Source organism: Pseudorasbora parva, chromosome 11 (genome assembly GCF_024679245.1).
Source record: "Pseudorasbora parva isolate DD20220531a chromosome 11, ASM2467924v1, whole genome shotgun sequence".
NCBI lineage: Eukaryota > Metazoa > Chordata > Actinopteri > Cypriniformes > Gobionidae > Pseudorasbora > Pseudorasbora parva.
This window is the reverse complement of record NC_090182.1, coordinates 17,466,979-17,487,488: the sequence shown is the minus strand read 5'-3', so window position 1 is coordinate 17,487,488 and position 20,510 is coordinate 17,466,979. Positions and strand designations below refer to the sequence as shown.

The 20,510-nt window shown below is 36.9% G+C and overlaps 2 protein-coding genes across 8 annotated transcripts in view; one reads left to right on the top strand and one right to left on the bottom strand.

The window, feature by feature from the left end:
- Positions 1-3,379: 3,379 nt before the first annotated feature.
- On the bottom strand, positions 3,380-9,492 carry grxcr1a (glutaredoxin and cysteine rich domain containing 1 a). 2 transcript variants are annotated; one of them, XM_067456530.1, is made up of 5 exons: positions 9,470-9,492; positions 8,056-8,465; positions 5,778-6,017; positions 5,615-5,680; positions 3,380-3,761 (listed from the first exon to the last, which is right to left on the bottom strand). In XM_067456530.1, exons 2-5 carry the CDS (start codon positions 8,455-8,457, stop codon positions 3,582-3,584), a joined length of 888 nt encoding a protein of 295 aa, XP_067312631.1. In that variant the 5' UTR covers positions 8,458-8,465; positions 9,470-9,492; the 3' UTR covers positions 3,380-3,581. The 2 variants fall into 2 exon arrangements, with proteins under 2 accessions (XP_067312631.1, XP_067312629.1); XM_067456528.1 differs by lacking the exon at positions 9,470-9,492 and having other exon boundaries at positions 8,056-8,967.
- A 5,400-nt stretch (positions 9,493-14,892) lies between these two features.
- atp8a1 (ATPase phospholipid transporting 8A1) overlaps positions 14,893-20,510 on the top strand; it is a 158,570-nt gene continuing 152,952 nt past the window's right edge. For 5 of the 6 annotated variants that reach the window (XM_067457302.1, XM_067457299.1, XM_067457303.1 and 2 more), the window contains exon 1: positions 17,115-17,190. In XM_067457302.1, coding sequence (XP_067313403.1) covers positions 17,136-17,190 — 55 coding nt within the window. In that variant the 5' untranslated portion in view covers positions 17,115-17,135. Of the gene's footprint in view, positions 15,213-17,114; positions 17,191-20,510 lie in introns of those variants that run through there. The other variant, XM_067457301.1, reaches the window with a different exon arrangement.

Below are 20,510 nucleotides of genomic sequence, written 5' to 3'. Positions count from 1 at the left end.
TAACTGTGAAAATACAACATTCTGGTTTTGATATCTGAAAAAGAAGCCCATTGAAATATCCTCATAACACATGCTAACAGTATGTGTATGAATGAACAGTATCTTGTGGTAGTTATGTGCTCTCTTGTGCTGAAGTCTTAACCTTGTATAAGGTTTTTAAACATTATAATGTGCTCAAAGCTTTGAAACTTGCTCAGAACAGTCTCAGACATTTCTATATCTAATGCAGGTTGGATGAACACATTCAAGGTTAAAAAAAGTTGACTTTTTTTTTTTTTTTTGGAAAAGGCTTTAAGACTATATATATATATATTTTAAATATGTTTATTTGATTCTGATTGTTTGATTTGATCTTTGAGCTGTTTGGAGCTACTGAAGAAAAATTGATTAATAAATTGCAATTAATTTATTAAATCATTTAAAAGTTGTCTTTTTTACTAGTTTGATGGGAGTTTCGTGAATATGTGGTATTGTGTATGAGTGTGGGGTAAGATTTTTATTTTATTTAAAGGAATTTAGGATGTATTGAATTGATCAAAAGTTACATTAAATGATTATATAATGTTTACAACTATTTCTGTTTGAACTTTCTATCAAATCATTCTGAAAAAACATATATCATGGTTGTCACACAAAAATGTATGAATTGTCTGATGCTGATCTAGAGTAATGGCTGCTGAACATTTTCCTTCAGAGATATATTAGATTTTTTTTTATAGGAAAAAGGACAGTTTGTTATGTTGGGTGTAATTTAACATTTCTCCTCAAAAAAGCAATGTCATTTGCCAGCAGACTTACCCATATTCCTGTCTTTAATAACCTTGTTTGGCTCAGATGTTTTTCTATTAACCTCATGGGTGACCATGTACCAGGACATTATATTTTAGTGAATTTCTCTGACATCATACATGTCACAGTTTTGAGTCTGGGTGTCCTGTAAATGGCACATTCAGGGCTTTTCAGAGATACCATGTTTCACCAGGACAACAACTCATTGGTCTTTAACAATGACTGATCAAATGTTGCACTCTTCTGGAAAGAAGTTAATATTTTGTAATTATCATTTAAATCTGACATTGTTTGTTAAAAATCAACATCTCAGAAAAAACGCTATGAGGTTTATAATCAAAATATGACTTTCTGTTACAGGGCATTGATTTCATATTATGTCCATTAAGGAGGACACCGGGACTTAAATTCACAGATTTATCTGGCATTATGGAAGTGAATAAGTTAAGAAAAAAATACATATCGATGTTCCTATGAAATATTAGATATTATTATGAAAATGTTGCCAACTATTACTTCCCTTATTACACTTATTTTTTCATTACGTTTTGCTCCAGGAACACATTAATATGTCAATTTGATTCAGTGTACAGACTGCATTCAATGGGAAAATCCATTTATGGCCATTTTAGCCACATATTGCTTAAAGTAAAATGGTACATCAGTTAATTCCGTTATATCTTTCATAACATAGTTGAGAATCATCTTTAAACAAATTTCAGTTTAAAAAAAACTCTGAAGCCTGAAAATGTATTGTTGAATGAAGAAAAAAAAAACATCAAGTTGTTTCTTATGCTCAGTCTAAACAATGTAATGACATGGGATGGGGGGTACTCAATTCAAAAGATTTTGTTTTCCTTGGATGGTTAAAATAACATTGGTGTTGCAACCTTCAATTATAAAGGCTTTTCTGAAAATAATGGAACCATATTGATTTCCACACCTAAAATGTAGCATCATATAGGATGCTATAGGGTCAATGGCAGCCGTGGTTTCAGTTTGCGGTCTACATGATGCATCTAAGCAGCAGAGACACTGTACATAGGCTGTGTGTCAAATTTTACTGAGCAGCGTAGGGAGCATTTGACTCGACTGCGCCCTAAGGTTTCAAAAATGCTTTCTATAAAGGAAGCGCACGAGGCTATGAGACACCGCCATAGAGGGACATGAGAAACGTGTGGCGCATCTGTGATGGTGATCATGAAGAAAGGTAGAGACACAGTGGCTGAACATCGGATTTCTCCCCACGGCTGAGGGTAAAATCACGCCTGTAAAGGTATACTGTTTTTTTTTTCTTTTGATCAGATATTATTTACTCGATAAACAGTAATAAAGAAAACAATTACATTGTCGTTGACATTCTTATACATCAACATAAATCACTGATTCTGCGGAGGTTCTTTGAAATGTGCCGATTTTGTACATGGCGGCCGTTTTTTTAATTCGCGTTTTCTTTATAAAACGACAGACACGATATAATTGTGTTTTGCTCACAGTATATGCTATCTCAAATACATGAATATTGTATCAGTATTGTTTGAGTTTGACTGTTATATATCCCGTGTTTGCGTCTTTGAATTGTTTCTCGGCTGTCGATATTTGATATTCGTGTGAATTTTCCTATTGTTATTGATGTTTGTCACAGCAAAAACAACAATAGGGGGCGCTATCGGCCTTGTCTTGAAGGCCACGTCCTCCACCTTTATTAATTCAGAATTAATGAAAACATCACTATATTTATGTTATTTTACCTTTCAGTATTATTATTCGCTAACCTTAATGTGACACTGGCTGTGTCTGGAAAACCTAACGAGCTAGACAGCATTAGGGGCATCAAACCCACATTATGAGCCATTTGCTCATACATAATGTCAAAAAATGCTGTTCTTGCTCACTAGATTTTGAGAGACAGCCAGTGGTTTTTCCCTCAGTAGGCATCACACACAGATGGTTGACTCTGAGCTTTGAGCCTCTTTACAATGCTGCCTTGTAGACCCAAAATCAAGCAGCATTGTACAGGGCTATGAAAGCACAGAGATATACTTCCATATCAGCCCAGCTGTTTTTGAAGGATTTCTGCCGACGTCATTTATGGGTGATTGATTTTTTGTTTGCTTTTTATCATTGTGATGCACTTGATTTAGACTTCTTTTAATTATTAATAGATTTGAAGCTTTGTTTAATCAGCCCTGTAATTGAACTGAAAAGCGATATTCGTATACAGACATTAGGTCATCCTGTTTCAATGTCAGGCAATTTGATTCCTGCATAAGTTTGAATAATTAAATATACTGTACGTAACAAAAAATCTCGGATTGGCTGGAAAATAATGAAACTATAATGTGTTTTTTTATTTGTCAGTCCTGGGCTTTTCACAGTAGGGAATTGCACCACTTGTTTTGATGTTTCCCAGATAATGCTTTGAGTTTTGGTTCACGCTGGGATCATAGGGCTCGGAAAGATGATATGCCTCTCTGAACCAGTAGTTCATTTACTTAATTGCTATATTTATTTACAGTGACAGACAGCATCCGTGCTGTTGGATTGGGTAATGCTGCCAGACATCTGTTGGCATGTGACCAAAAAAAAACCTATGTTGTAATAATAATAATCATTTTCAAATATAAAATATGGTTAAAAAAAACTACACCAGTAGACACAAATTTCATTTTCTAAAAATAAAAAAAAAGATTTATTCACAAATAGCAGTTCTTTCTGCATCTCTTGTTTTATACATGGCTTATGGGGTGGAGATGGTGTTGGGAAGGGGTTGCAGGCACTTGAAGAGGACCTTAGTGAGAACAGCTGGAGCAGGGCTGGAGACCGTTCTCGTTGCACGCTGTGCACTTCAGGGCTTTGAAGGAGTCGGTGAAGCAGTTGCGAAACACAGACATTTTGCTGCCATGGCACATAGGGCACGGGACAAAGGCAAATCCCCCACACGTCTGGCATGTGTCAGGGTGCTGAACCCTCTATGATCAGATAGGAAGAAATGATAGTGAATTTGAATACAGATGCTCTTTAAGATACAATATTAGTGATATTTATTATAAATTAAGACAAATGCAATCTTGGCTTTATCCATTATTTGGGCTGCTCTGCTCTGCACTGTATATTTCTTTTTTTCCTTTTTATTAAAAAGTGTTTGTAATTATATGTACTGACACTATTTGTTTGCAAATAGCATATAGAAAAGTATTTAAATGTATCTACGGTATGTAGAAAATGTGATGCAATTAATATTAATCACTGATATATTTACAGTGTATGTGTAAAGAGATATAATGACTAGCAATAATAAACTTTTTCTCTCATAAGTGTACATAAGTGGTTCTGTTCTCATTTACAGAATAAACTATGGCAGTAAACCAGATTTGACTTTCCTTGAGCAATTAATCAATGTTCTTTGCAATATTTTTTGAGTCTGCTATTGGTTACTATACTTAAAAATAAAGGTTCTTTATTGGTTCCATGAAGAACCTTCAACATCCATGGAACATTTTAATTAAACAAAAAGTGTTTTATGCACTTCAAACAACATTTAAAAAAAAACTTATAAAAAACAGATAATGTACTGACAGAAAATTACCAGGACAATACCCATTATACAGACATTTCCATTTACCCTAAAATAACTCAATGAATATCAAATACAAAATACAGGTTAAGAAAAAAAGAACAGATTCATTTCTGTCAAATTAATATAGTAAATGTTTACTAGAATAGAAAGTGTTCTAATTTTTAAAACATTTTTCACACCTCACCCTTAAAGGTATAGTTCACCCAAAAATGAAAATTCTGTCATTAATTACTTACCCTCATGTCGTACCGTAAGACCTTCGTTCATCTTCAGAAGACAAATTAAGATATTTTTTATGAAATCCGAGAGCTCTCTGACCTCTCCATAGACAGTGATTTAATTAACACTTTCAAAACCCAGAGAGGTAGTAAAGACATAATAAAAATAGTCCATGTGATCCCAGTGGTTCAACCTTAATTTTATGAAACGACGAGAATACTTTTAGTGTTAAAAAAAAGTAAACAAAAATTACACTTTTATTCAACAATTTCATTCTAGCCTGTGTCAGTCTCCTATGCAGTTTCTGTTGTGAATGCATGGGTGTATATTACAGCGGAAACTGCGTAGGAGACTGACACAGGCTAGAACAAAATTGTTGAATAAAGTCGTTATTTTTGTTTGTTTTGCATTCTCGTCGCTTCATAAAATTAAGGTTACAGTTTTGGAACGGCATGAAGGTGAGTAATTAATGAAAGAATTTTAATTTTTGGGTGAACTAACTAAACTTTAAAAGTAAAGAGATAGGTCCCCCAAATTACTTTTCAATGAACAGTTCTTGGTATGAGGAAATTTTCAATAATCGAAAGAACCTTTTGCAGAAATGGAAAGGATTTACAGAAGTTAAAGTTTCTTCATAGAACCTTAGATGCAAAGTAAAATAAAGAACCAAAGAAAAAAAGAAAGGTGGAAATGGTTATTTTAAGAACTGTTAACCCAATAATCAAACAAAAGTAAATTCCGCACACTATAGATACTTTATTATTAGCAACGTTTCGGTCTCATGACCTTCATCAGGGATATGCCTGATGAAGGTCATGATACCGAAACGTTGCTAATAAAAAGTTTCTAATTTTTGCGAGTATCTATAGTGTGCAGGATTTACTTTTGTTTGATTATTGAGATTTTTTAGATTTGGGTATCTTTCGTCCTATGCACCTATCTATTAGTTACAGGTGTGCAAACCAAAATGTTTAATCTATACAAAAAGTCCTTTTTGAAACATATTTTACTGTAAAATATCAATACCTCAATTTTGGTGAGGAGATCCTGAAGCTCCCCTAATTCATTCATTGCAAGTATTTTCTCTGCACCCTGAATGTGCAAAACGTACGCAAATCATTATTCGGAGTTCAAACACTGGCAAATTATGTTCAGTATGATGAATATTGAAACTAGTTTGATCACTGACCCCTAGGTAGTGTCCATCAATGAAGACCACAGGCAGTGAGGGAGGTTCACCCACTCGTTTGCAGCGTGTCTCCAGTTCCTTTCCATATTCACTGTCTAAAGCAATGTTCTTCTCTATGAACTTCACCCTGTGGTTCTGAAAGATTTTTCGGACCAGCTCGCATCGCTCGAATGTAGTCCTGACCACTCGAAAACTGGTGGTGTAGATTACAATTCGCCCGAACTCTAGAGTCAGTTCTGGCTGAGAGAAAGAAAACATAGACGTCTGGTGTTAGACGAGAGTCTCTCAATAGTAATCAAGCACATCTCACTTGATTCCAAGAGTGAGCAAAGGAATTTGCATCAAAATATTCAGTGTTAAAAGAATAGATCAGTTCAATATCGTTAAAGTGCAATTCTAACTGTAAGTGAAAGCGCTAATTTAGCTTTCTAAGGTTTGCAGCAGCTTTTGCAGGTAACTTGAGGCAACAGTTGAACAGCATCTATTGATTTAGTGAGTCACTGACTGTTCTTGAGTTTGACCTTCAGCATCTTTTCTTAGTCGAGCAGCTCCCCTGAAGTGTGAAACTATTTTTTTTACTTTGCAAAGAACAAAAATAGACTCAACTTTCAGACATTTTGGAGCAAGGATGGACCTGGAACTGCCTTGTGCAAGTTTGTTTGGTTGACGTGATCTTACAAGAAACTTTTTTTAGTTGAGGAAAAATTGTACTGGCTCTCAGATTCCAGTAGGAACATAAACAGAGCAATTCCAATTCCAATCATAGTTCAAATACAGTAGCATTCTAAGTCAAGCATGTATTAACTGTTAAAATTACAGCATGAAGTGCCAATAAAACCTGCAGTAATCCAATTTATAATGCACTTTAATTTACAGTCTCACTACTGATTTTTACTATCCTTATCTGACAAATCAAATAGCAGCTCACAAATCATTTACACGTTTTACTATATTAACATAACGAACCATGTGGATAAGGGTGGTAATAAAGATTCAGTGTTGCAAAAGCAGAAAATACAGTGAATATTTGGACAGGACACTTTAGGAATGTCTGAATTTAATTCCTTTGGATTACAAATATTAAACTAAAAGTGTCATCTCAAACAAATGATGCTAGAAATGTTCTCAAAAATGAAATTTTTGCACCTGTCAGTTCCCCCAAGTTCACTAGCAGAGTAAGGTGTGTGTTTTATTATATAAACCAATGACACTATTTAAAAGAGGCCCAAACTAAAGAATCAACATCTTCAATGTTTTTTTAAGAAGCCTTTAAGGGTATATGATGGAAAATCAGAGAGATAACAAGTGACATTATACTCAAAGCTGTTCATGTCCTCTGACTGGGATTTATTCATTTATGGCAAAACTATCAATGGCCAAATGAATCTGCAGCGGTCAGGTGCAGATTCATTCACGTGGCATACAACGCTTAGAAATTACAGTTATTACGACATGGCGTATACACACCATATATTTCAAACACTTTTGTGAGTGAACTTCACTGAGGAAAAAGTGATCATTTTGTAAGAGGTCACAGTTCTGCGAGCAGAAACCTTGCATTCGCTTGCAAAACTTATGCAAAGTGTCTTGAAGGAATACAAAAGCATTTGTTTAGAGCTAATGCAAAAGTCTTTCTCTTGAGCAAATGCAAAGTTTCTTGGGGGAACACAATAGCCTTTTTATTCTCATGAAAGATGGGTAACGCAGCATTTTTGTGAGCGAATGCAAAGGCTTTGACGTATATTTCCTCCCGTCTCATTTTTTGCAAATGTATGGGCTCCATATAGTATACCATTATTTAAATAATGACCTTTTATATAGTAGTTTTATCAGGTTCCTGAAAATCAATTGAATCCCTATTTACCCTCTGTTAAAAATGGTATAGAATTACATCTGATATCAGACATAAGCTTTCAGCAAGTGTTTTAGTGCTCGACAACAAAGCAGAGGTCCTGAGGATACATTAAGATGATTAACTTAGCCAAAACACTTAAAGAAATGCATCATTAATCTTTAATAGTACAGTGATCTTGCCCAGTTGGACAGCTTGTTTGTCTGGCAAAACCTGAGAGAAGAAGAGAACAGGCTCTGTAACCAATATAGCGGCTGAGGAAAGAAGTTCTAACCCTGTTGAGGACACAAGACAATTCTTGAAAGCTTTTGAGCAACTGTGAATAGTCTGATAATTGTAATGTTTGCCATTTGATGTGCATTGGCGTCCACAGTCAAAGATGAAAGGTTTTAGCTTGAGATGAAGTGAAAGCTCACCCTGACTTACCCCATTGTTTTTAGCCAAGTTATCAAAGAGTATTTGGCCAGCACTGACTTTGTGCTTGACTCCTCGAACCGTCCCATTTTTACTGAGGATATTCACTCGTTTGGAACTCAACACTTTGTCTCTCCCCCCTGCAAACATCAGCAAGTCATCCGGCTCACTTCCGCTGTCATCCAGCTCCGACCCCAAGAATCCACAGAGGTGGCCGTTCGCCTCCCCGCTGGTGGATGGAGTGCTGGCCCGGTCTGCCTCGGAGCAGCTGGTGCAGTCTGAATCCAGGGAATCCGATGGCCCTTCATCCTTAAACATCTCTTTCAAAACCCGCCCGCTGTTCCCTGAGGCCACCCGAAATCTCACCCTCTTCTGCCTCTTCCCATCCTCCGGTGTCAACAAAGCCTCCTCCATTGCGTCGACTTACATGGTCCAAAAAGAAAAGGATATTTTAATCCCTCGGATTCATGGGTGGATGAATATAGTTAGCCCCGGTATTGCTCCATTATTTCACCCAGAGCCCATGCACAGCGAGTAGACCCGGAAAGAGGTCTGATCTGTTACCGTCAGCTTCGCCACCAGTGTTCCTGTACATGTTAATAATGCATGTGGCCTTGCCATGGCTACCGAGAAAACGGACCATGAAGAAACTGATAGTCTTTTAAATAATTTATCATGCCATAGATTTTTCTCTTTTTGACAATGAATAGCCTTGACTCATAGACCGAAAGTTTTCTTTTGTACAGGTGAAAGAAAAAATGTAATTTACTCACAATCATGTCATTACTAACCCAGTGTGAGCACAATAACTTTGGCTTTCATTGTATTGATAAAAAAAAAAAAAATCCACATTAGAAAGATTTATACATATTTGACTTGACTGAATTTTCAGTTTTCTCTTTAAAAATTGCAGTAACGTTAGACTATGTTATGTTTGTTAGCTGAGACAGCAATTTACAGTGCATTGATTCACATAAATTGAGAGGGACATTGATTTTCTCCGTAAGGTTTCACCAGTTATAAGTTCTAGTAAATGTTTTATGATTGATTTTCAGCTAAACTGAGATCTTTTTTCTTTATTTAATTAGCTACTGTGGTTCCCAATGCATCCCAGAGCTAATGCACTGCAGTTTTATGCCACCTAGAAGATTGCGCTCAGCTTTTCGAAATCACCCCCGATACACTCATTCACTATTCCCTGCATTACTCCACTAATATAGTCCACTCGAAGGAGTGAATGAAAACGAGTGAGTGAATTCGGATTGATGCCGGAAGCTAGGGCTGTCGTTTTTGTGCTTGATGTTTAATAATCATTTGAAACGTAGCAAACTTGCAACTACAGAAAATGAAAAGATTTATCTTGAACTCTCGTGGAAACTAGAATATATAAAATACAATTGAATTATCAATAAAAATGAATTCATACCTGTATACGCTGTAGCAACGATGGAAAAGCGGTTTGGAAAAGCTGCGGGCGCCATCTTGTGGTCACTGCCTGGTCGTGGTCAGACCAAGCCTGCAGTCTCCCTCTCATTTACTGAAGCTTTCGCGCCTCGATCGCCCCCCGGTGACCGGTCCCAGTATAGCCGCCCCTCTGTGTTTTCTAATGGACGCGAGGCAAACTAAATAATAAAATTACACTTTAAAAATGTTTCCCCAAAGTTAGTTTATGTCACTGAAGGCAGTTATCATCACGATGATTTCATTTCAGGTGTTCGTTTTAAAAATAAGTTTACTTTGAGTTAGTTATTTGATGCTATAAAAACGGGGGGTGTGACGTCATGATTGACAGCTGAGACTGACGGCTTCTCTGAGTGAAGTTGTCACTGAGTCTCTAACGGACTTTTTTCGGAATTTTTGGGAACAGATTAGAGCTTTAGCTTTAATTTCTACATTTCCATAACTGTTTATTTCACACCAACATTATTAATTGTTCTGCATCTGCGAGAGTGTGGGCGGGCTTTTGATATCGCGACTGTACTTCCTGCTCTACTTCCTGCGCTCTACTGCGCAACTCCGGTCCCGAAATCGCTACTGCGCAGACTCGGTCCCAAGATGTCCGCGCCGTGCAAGGCTGCCTGAAAGCTTCAACTCTGCCAAGCGGAAACGGATGATGTCGAGTCGTCCATATTTTTTTACGGTCTATGGGTCAGACGCAGGAATTCATTCGACGCGCGAGTCGGCGCGACTCTCACAGTGCATTATGGGTATTATATAGCTTTTGAGCGTACACAAATTGTACACTCGTTATTGCAGCTTTGAATTGTGGGATTAAATTAGTGCACTTGATAACGTCCACTATGGTCCTCTCGGACACCACTACAAATGGCTGTACCTTAAGGGGGGACGATTTCGGACACAGGCCTAACCTGCTGTGCTTGAGTATGAGGGGAAATGGAGCTGAACTATCCTCTCTCCAGTGGGGGCTGCAGGTAGCAATGCAGCTGCTCTGTGACTACAACAGCACTGCAGAAGGTGTAGGAGCGCAAGGCCGATTATTCGCACCATGTGTCAGAGATGATGAAAATGCACATCCGTAAATGGAACAAAGCCATAGAGTATTATTTTCAGTCTTGACTGTCTATATATATATATATATATATATATATATATATATATATATATATATATATATATATATATATATATATATATACCTATTCACCTTTCTTACTGAAGCATCATTCCTATAAAGTCATTATTTTATGAAGTAATGACTTTAAGTCAATAATTATCGCACATGACAGACAAACAAACCTCTGGAAATGGCCTATTTGTGCCCTCTCATTTATCATGCTGCATCTGTCTGTTCCCTCAGCCACTCCCTGAAGGAGTTATCTTAGTTAAACAGATTGCTGGTGCCTGATGAATATTGGGCTATTTTTTTACTTTCAATTTCAATAACTCATCCGTTTCCTGCCATATGCCAATTTACTTAGACAGAGGCATGTGTTTTATTCAGGGACTTTTTCAATTTCCTCAAGCCTATATGATGAACCATGACCTGGAGAGCTCATCTAACGTAAAGTAGCTCTGCCAATGATCATCTCAATCCACCCTCGTTATGCTCCTCTCTCCGTTTCAGTTCTGGGGTTTCTCTGTAAAGTCAGTGTCAGTTTTGTCTGTTCCGAGGCATCTTTCACTCACTGATATCTCACTAAATGATGGCATGTCAAAGTTTGTGACTGTCAGTGATCAGTGCTCAAGGCTCATCATGTCTATTCTTGTTCTTGAATCAACATTCTAGTTGATATGCTAACATTGATAACCAACCAGTCAGGCTGGTTAATTAACAGCTGGGTTTGACATTATGATTGTTTGATAGGAGTCTTGTTTCAAGATCAACAAAGGACATTGATACAAGAACATATACTAGATGAATGTGTCTGAAAGTCACTTGTTTGAGGGATTCTTTAATCAGGGATAATCTGGAAGAATACAATTTGTAGCTGAATTTTTATTTATTTTTATTTTATTTAAAAAAAAAATTTGATCATATTCTTCTCTATAAATGTATAGACGCATATTTGTAAAATTTCTTAATTTTTTCCCCTAAATAACAACATCTGTTTTCAACACTGCTGTCATCGCCATTGCACCAGCATTATTGAGTCAAGGATCACCACGAGTCATGGAGATGATTGACCCAACCACCTCATAATTTTTAAGAACAATGCAGATTAATATAAATCCATGTTGTTTACAGATATTTGAGGGTTTAATTTGATTTAATCCAATTATTAAATGGAGCATTTCATATGATTTATACATATGGTTCAATAAACAAAATAAATGAGCTTCAGAGCTTAACAGTGAAATCCATAACCTGTGGCTCAGGATTTAAGAGGATTATTGAATTGTATGGTATAAGTAAGTAAATAAGTGGTAAATATGGTTTCATATTACTTGTATAATTGAAAAGGTGTTTTCAGGCGATTCAAAATGTAAGGATTCAATCTTTGACTGACTGGACTGGGGTTGCAAATTAGCCAATTGGCTAGAAAACTTTTATGCAACACATCAACGCATTTTTTGTTATGGCTTGTCTATGACAATTATGTATGTAATAATGTGCGCTGCATCGTCCTTGACAAATAAACAAGTAAATACATTTCACTACAAGCTACACCAGCAGGGGGCAGAGTCTGATCTTACTGCTGACAATCTACAGGTCAGGGCTGCATTTTGATGAGGCCGTTAGTGATAATGGGAAATGAGTGAAAAGAAGTAGCTATAAATCCGAATTCACAGTACTCATAACAAGTAGTCAGATGGCCTACTTCTTCCTGCTACATTCAGGAGTGTGCATAGGACACTTTAGTATCCCATGAGGCCGCCGGAAAAGATTTATGAATGACAGTGAAGCGAATGACTGGTAGGTCACATGATAATGACAACATGGTAAATGTAGTACGACCAGATAAAATTCCTATTATGCACACTTACTATACTAAATAATCTTTTTTTAGCTGTCGTGAAGTAATAACTTATTCAAAATAAGTAGTCTTCCAATTTAAGAGATTAGCCTATGCAGTTTTAGACGCAGAATAATCACATGACCATACTTGCTACTACACTGAAAATATAGATAACCTGAAAATGGTAGCTGAATAGAAAATACTTTGTTAATTAAAATGCATTTATTTGCTTTATTTTATCCAGACAGTCTCCTCTGGAGACACAAACCCTGCATCTTTATGAGCAAAATAAACATGCACAGTGTTTTTGTTTTTAATTGGATTTCATTTTAATTAGATTCCTCAATAGTGTCTTTTGAGCATACTGTCTTTTTCCACCCATGCTTTAAATGTCTTATCCTCAGCTATTAGCAGATCCATCAATTCGAAGGGGGCTTTCTTATTGTATCGACTGAGGTTGCCAGCGCTGTCTAGGGCAGATGGTGCCATCCGACTGTTGGCTGACAGGTGTTGCTTTTGGTACTCTTCATGACCCCAATGAGTCCTATTCTATTCTAATCCAGTCTATCTCAAACTCATAAATTGATGCCGTCCAATTAAAAGTATAATCTCATTCTCACCTCAGACATTCTTCCAAAATAATCAACATGCTATTCATAAATATTAATCCGTCAATAAGTGTAGATGACACTCATAGCCGGCAGATCTTGTGTGGCCTGATAGGAGCAGAATGTTCTGATGGCTCATGGGCTGCAGCGGACGGCTCATTTATCACAGAGATGGCCTCTGACCACTGCTTTGAGTGCAGATGATTCCGGGCCCTGTTTATCGGAGAATAAGATGTCACTGTGCGGCTTGAATTTTTGTGCATGGAGGAAATATGAATGAGTCATGATGTTTTAATGTAGTGAGCTGCTATTGTGGGCAGTATTTTTTTTCTTCTTCATTTAATTGAATAGCAAGTGCATAAACCATGACATAAACAGTTAAAAAAGTAAATGCATTTGCTAGGGAAATGTTACAGAAAGACACGAAAGGAGATGCATGTCTTTACAATCTGATTAGTTTACTGTATTTAAGGGCAAGATTGATTCAGTATAATGTGTTTAATAATGTCATAAATAATGTATGTTTTTTTTATATAAGAAAAACAGTTTCTTTCCTGAGAATTTGTATTAATGGAAATTAAATTTAGTCATCTTTTCCATTTGAGGTGAAAAGTCAATTTAAAAAGTGATCTTTTAAATAATACGCTGCATAGGTTCCTTTTAAATTATTTAATTTTATATAAATTATTTTTATATAAATTTACAGTGTCCATAAAATGTTTAAATACATTGTTTTTTGCAGTTTTATTCCCCCCAGATGTTCGTCTGATCATTTTTGATCAACACAGCTGGAGGGTGGGAGTGGGAACAAGGTTGGACATTCATGTATGTTCAACATAATACATATTTAAAAAAAGACTGATCTATTTATATCAGTCTGTGAATGAGAGAGTGCGTGTCTGTGTGTCTATTGAGAGGATGAGTCATTATTTAGAATGATATGTGCTCAAAGATAAAACCACCAAACATAATCAAAGAGGCAGGCATCTTGTCACTGTTGCTAGGCAACCGCAGGAGCCATATACCCAAATCTGTGCAGGCGGGTGGATGTTGATTATTAGCCTGAGAGAAAGCCCCAAAACCTTTGGAAATAGGGAAAGAAATGTTATCATTTGTGGTTAAAATTTTCATAGATCTTGTATTATTAATACAATATATTATCTGCAATAAAATAAAATATATTGAGAGAACGCTATAGGATGTGGAGGCCTTATTCAGATAGGTAGTTACACTATAAAGGCCTAAAAATTGTAAAACATTTGAGTGATGTTCTTCATTTATTAATTTTAAATAATTAATTTATCTAATTACAACAACAGCAGTATTTGCAAAACCAGTAGGCCTATGGAACACCAAGAAACAGGAATGGAGATTTCTGCCCATCAACATGTGGCTTGTTGAGAGCAAACCCTCAGCATATCAGCAAACTCATAATGTTTCCGTCTGAAAGGTAATATGGGAGGCAATTGCAGAGTCGTGATTGCTTCAGGGCCTAAAATAAAGAAATAGTGGGCTGTCATTGTCTCTGCAATCCCCCTTCGAAACAATGAGAGTAACTGCAGCAGGGAATCTCCTGAAGACCTTTCCACACTGAGATCATATTAGGGGACAATATTTTTCTTCCGTTTTTATTTAGCTTAGTACAAATCTTACTCTGTATATACGGATACCTGCTTTTAATTGAGTTAAGCAAAATATCGTTTATGTAAGATATGTGTGGTTTCAGAGTGAGAAAGACCAGCTTACACGCGTGATTTGGACTCCACCCCCCCTCTGCGCTCTTAGTTGGCACGGTCCAATTTGTGAAGCGGCAGAGCTCGCTCGCATTCAGTGTTTCAAGCGCTTATCGATTCTTGCTCATGCACTGGAGAGATTTCGCGTTCAGCTCCGCGCGCTGATGCTGGAGCGTCATCGAGTGCGGAACTGTCGCTCTTCATCAAAAACAACATGAACCCTAACCATATATAAATGGTTAACGGTCACGGGAGTGGGGGAAAGCTACTTTGGTGACGGTTACGGCGCTTAAAATCCCTAGACGGGTGAAGAGAGAAACGCAACGCGGAGTTTTTAAGCGTTCATTTGACAGGTGGACCGATGCCGCCCGTACAGAGAACTATGTCGGATCTCCGTTCCCGTGCTGAAGGTAAAACGCGTTTAGTGCGGATTTGTGTCAATCTGTACCTGTCATCTTGAGTTTCGTGACATGTGCACAATCTTTCTCGTGCTCGACAACTGTTGCGAGAGCACTTGCTAAAGATTGCATAGGGCTTCGTTGCGTGCGTCTTGGTTACAAATAAGTTATTTCACAATTGCTTTCTAAAGCAGTGGATGCATTTTGTGAAGGTGATATGCATAAATGCCCGCTTGGGACATTTACCCATATGGTTTATTTAAGATTAGGACTGTGATAAGCTTTTATTATTTATTCACATACGTTTTTGTTGACGTCCTCCCTTTCTTAAAGCGATAGTTCACTCAAAAAATTTAATTTCTGTCATTAACTGCTTACCCTCATGTCGTTCCAAACACGTAAGACTTTCGTTCATCTTCGGAACACAAATGATGATCTTTTTGATGAGATCTGAGAGATTTCTGTCCCTCCCTTGACAACTACTATCACTTTGATGCTTCAAAAAGTTCTTAAATAGATTGTAAAACTTATCCATATAAATTGAATGGTTTAGTCCAAATTTTCTTAAGAGACATGGACATTTATGATGAACATAATGATTTTGGGCTTTTATTCACATTTATCAACTCACATTTATCAACTCAGTTGTGGTAAACCTCAAGCATGTTTGCTTGACTTGTGAGAACCAATAAGGTTCATTCTCATGTGTCAGTCACTTTTGGTTGAGCTTCTGTTTATCAGAATCAGAAAGAGTTTTACTGAAGCTTCCAGTGCACATGTACAAATACAACAAAAACGTTGTAATTCAAATGTAAGAATAAAGTTTAACTTCTCAATGCTTAAAAGTTAACAAAAGCCTAAGTTAAATATATTTGTCATATAAAGTGATCAAGTCTCTTCAGAAAATGTGGACGTTTTACGATCAAGTGTCAGTGGTAATTGCATAGCTGTCAGTGGAGTGAAAGAAAGCTCTCAGATTTCATCAAATATATTTTTACTATTGTTCTGAAGATTAACAAAACTCTTACGAGTTTGGAACGACATGTGGATGAGTAATTCATGACAGAATTAAAATTTGGGGGTGAACTATCCCTTTAATGTTTAGGGTGACGTAATGGCTAATGCGCAGGTAGTTCTGGAGGAGGGTGTGTGTGTGTGTAATTATAAAGTTATTATATTATATAACTTTGTATTATTTGTGTATGGTCAAAAGAAGTGGGCATGGACTTGTTTGTAACTTAACGTTTATGTCAGATCAGTTGTGTGTTGCTGTGAACTATTTTCTTCCTGGTCCTGCTTTTTGCCCATGAAGATCATAATGCTGTCCTACTCCATATAGTTCACAACATCAAATGTCACATCTTGGTTTTTAAATAGCTACAGGTAACAGGTGGTGGGGATTTTGTTTTTTGGTTCCTGTGTTTAGAATCTTTTGAAACATTAACTTAAAGGATTCATCATCATGACCACATGGAGCAAACTTCATATTCATTTGAGTAAAATTGTAAATCCATCTTATCTAACTAATATATATATATATATATATATATATATATATATATATATATATATATATATATATATATATATATATGTATTATAAGCTAGATAAGATGGATTTACAATTTTACAATTACAATTTTTTTTTACTATATATTATTACTATATATAATTTTTCTATATATATATGTATGTATGTATGTATGTATGTATGTGTGTCGTGTTAGTTTGTTAATGCAACATTCAGTGCCGCTCCAAATCTTGTTAAGTTAAAAAAGACTCATTCATTGAGGCGTGTTTTGTGCAGTAGATCTAACCAATTAAGTGCTCCTTCACAGCTCAGGCCTGAATTCTATTGGCTCGTGTTTTAGTCAGTCTTGCTAGGCAGGACAGCAGTCTCGCACTTCGATAGGGAAGGACTGAAGTGAACGGAATATGAATTCGCATGAGCAAGTTGCTTGCTCTGATGTGCTTCACCTGCAGCATTTGGGTATGGCGGATACTTTCTCTTATGTATTTGTTGAATTTGTTTTTGAAGAATAGAGATGTGAATAGGTTTTTAAGGGCGATTTCTCTTTGTCTGATGTATATTGATCAGACTTCTGTCTCATGTTTGTTTCTCTGCATCCTGGATAAAATGTCATGCTTCCAGTGACCTCCCTTGTCAACAATTAGACTGCTCGCATGTATTTGAATTTTATTTGCAGTCAAAAGGCTGAAATAGTGTTTACTGATTGAATGTCAGCGTATTTAGACAGCGTAATTTCACTTTCTTGTGCAAGTGGCATTGCATATATATTTTTGCAATGCATCCGTTATGCTGTAAAGACTAGTTCGAAGGGGATGGGATAGAGGACATACACTTTACTTTAATAATTTAAGAGGCTTCAGCTAGGGCTAATTGCACTCTTTTCACAAGTGCTGGTGAAAATACTTGTCTTGTCTGTAAGACTAACCCAGTCTCATCATTTTTCATTTTAAAGAGCGGCTGGCAGGTTTTAACCTTGGTTTTGGAGCATGTCATGCCTCCTGCTGCCACATTTACCGTGTTTGAAAAGTATCCTGTTCATCAGTGCAAGCACTTCCCAGCACTGGTCGATCAATAAGCCTGCATGTCCGATCAGGCCTATGACCTACGCTGTACTAGTCTGAATGAAAGCAAAAGACTTTGCTTATTGCTGCTTGCACCAGTTTCACTTTCTCCACAGACCTTGCTGTGCGGCACAATGTGTACATGTTGTCGTTGTCTTTTTGTAATCACTGCAGTGCATCAGACTAGCTTGTGGCAGGGCTGGGCGGGACCTTGGCAGAACATCGGCCCAATCCGCTCATACCCTGTCTAACAACTCCCAGTTTCACCCTCCCTCCTACTCCATATTCGCCTCCTCCTTCTCAGCCTCCATGTGTCTCTTTTCTGTGGGTACGTCAGAGCTCTTGCCAGACCAGGATGGGGCTTTTGCCAAAGCAGCCTTATCTTTGTGGCGGTCGGTAAGCGGAGGTGGCTTAATTCTCAGATTGGAGGCAAAGATCACAGAGTGAAGCCCACACCGATGGGAGTGAGCAGGCCTGCTGGAGCCTTTTTCTTGCTGGAACAGTTTCTTTTTTTTTTTTTTAACAGTCTGATCAAACTCTTTTTCCAGAGAACTTTATTATGGTCCAGCCCACCCAGTATCTGCAATGCAGCTGTGACTTTTTTCCCTTTAGTTTGACAAGACAAGGCTTTTTAAAGGTGAAGTATTTAGCTAATCTAGCAACACCAAATTAAATTGGCAAAATTATTACCACTAGGAAAAGCAGAACAAATCTTCTATTTATTGAACAAACAGAGAGCCTAATACCTTTACTTATGTCATCCTGTTTTAACAAGCCATACACGTATAATCCTTGTCAAAATTAATGATTTTTCGCTGATGAATGGATTGAAAACTTTGCTCCATTTTGTCTGAATGAATAATAAAAAATCAAAAGTATTGAATGATACAACTATAGGCCCACAACATTAACATGTACTGTGAGACATATATATACATTTTGAGATTTTCTACATTTAACAGTTTTTCGGTAATGTTGCACCCCCTCATTATTGTAACTAAAGGCCCCTTCCCACCAAGGACATATCGTTCTAAAGATAACGATAAAGATATAGTTCTCAATATTAATAAATAGCAGAGTTTACACCATGTCTATAACAATAATGGCAAAGAGAAACAATATAGCTGGAATCACTTTCAGCTAAAAACATTGACAGCCAATCAGAATCAGTGTAGATGCTAATATAGTTATCTTTATAGCTATCGTCCTTAGTGTGAACGGGCCAATTAGAAGTAATGGCAAAATGGAAATACCTGCCATTATCCTGCATACTTTTGCGTGTGTGTGTTTGGGTCCAGACCACTGATCTATATAATGTTCTCTAGATGCAGACACCGTTCTGTTTTCTGTTTTATTGCAGAAGTAATGCTGAGACGTGCTAAATCCCTGTCATGTCTCACCTCCTGACTGTATCTCTATCTGTATCTCACAGTAATGTTACATTGACATGCTCATTCACACATACTCAACCTGTTAAAAAAGCACTTGGGATTGTTCAGATTATTTTTGGCGTCACTCTATACGGACCAGCAGTCATGCATCTCATTCTTATAAAACAGTGAAGTGTGCTTTTTAGGATCCTGAATCTCGTTAACTACTTTAACCAGCCATTTTTTACCATTAAGCTTCTATCCTTCAAATGCATTTAATGCTTTTTCTTGCTTGTGCACATTTTTTTTTTGCTGCTGCAAAAATGACGCACTTTACTTTTTCCCCTCCTTTTTTTTTTAATGAGCAAACATATGAAAAACGTTCAAACAGCTTCTTTAGGCTGTGTTCATCATTTGTGCAGATAATAGCTGTAGAGTTGGTGTCAGACAGTCACATCTTCTGTGCCCCGCAGACAGAGCATGTTTCACAATGCCGCTGGTTTGCTATTTTTAAGCCTGACACATTTGAAGATGGATGTGTCAGATCTGTCAGTACCTCTAATGATCCCATATCCAAGAGTCCGGAAATAGCCAAGTGTCAATTTATACTTTCAAAATAATAAAAGCAGTGTATATCACCATATTTGAAGTAGCCACATACTGTTATGATCACTGACTTTATTGGTTTGTCGTCTCCTATGTAATGGCCACGCATTTCATTAAGGAGGATGCCATGTTAAGTTTTTGTTAACCACAGATGTGTTGGTGCTTCTGTGTGATAAACACTGAGAAGTTGAAGACACAATTAAACCCATGCACTTTGCCAATTAATGTGTTATCCATTACCGCCTACCGTGCTTTGTCATTAGCTTTAATTAGAAAAGCTTGCTTTTCTTTTCTCAGCAGTTAAAACGCTTGCAACTTTGAGATGATCAAGCCATGTGTAGTCTTTCTGAATAATATTGACTAACTCGGGAGAAATATGCGTTCGGTACTTGAAGAGATGGTTCACCCACAGTAGTATACGATAGTACATTGTCCAAATAATGAAAGTGTTGTTTTGGACCCCATTGACTTCTGTATTGGCAAAAAAACATTGAAAAATTATTTGACGTTTGAAAAATTGAAAATCAGTCCTGTGCTGATTTTGTGGGAAATTCTGTGGGATGGATTTAAATATGCTAAACCCAAATTTGATTAAATATTTAACAAACATGCAACTCTGCAGAGCATTCAGCATAGTTCTGCAGGAACTGATTATGCTGCACTTAGATTAAATGTTTGACCGTGTTTAAAGGGGGGGGTAAAATGCTGTTTCATGCATACTGAGCTTTTTACACTGTTAAAG

Bases quoted from the DNA above. Each gene is read 5' to 3' on its own strand.
- grxcr1a (XM_067456530.1), bottom strand. From the start codon at position 8,457: ATGGAGGAGGCTTTGTTGACACCGGAGGATGGGAAGAGGCAGAAGAGG. The intron at 5,681-5,777 runs GTCAGTGATCAA...TTGCACATTCAG, and splicing joins TTGATGGACACTACCTAGGG to GGTGCAGAGAAAATACTTGC. The intron at 3,762-5,614 runs GTATTGATATTT...ATCTGATCATAG, and splicing joins ATCTCCTCACCAAAATTGAG to AGGGTTCAGCACCCTGACAC.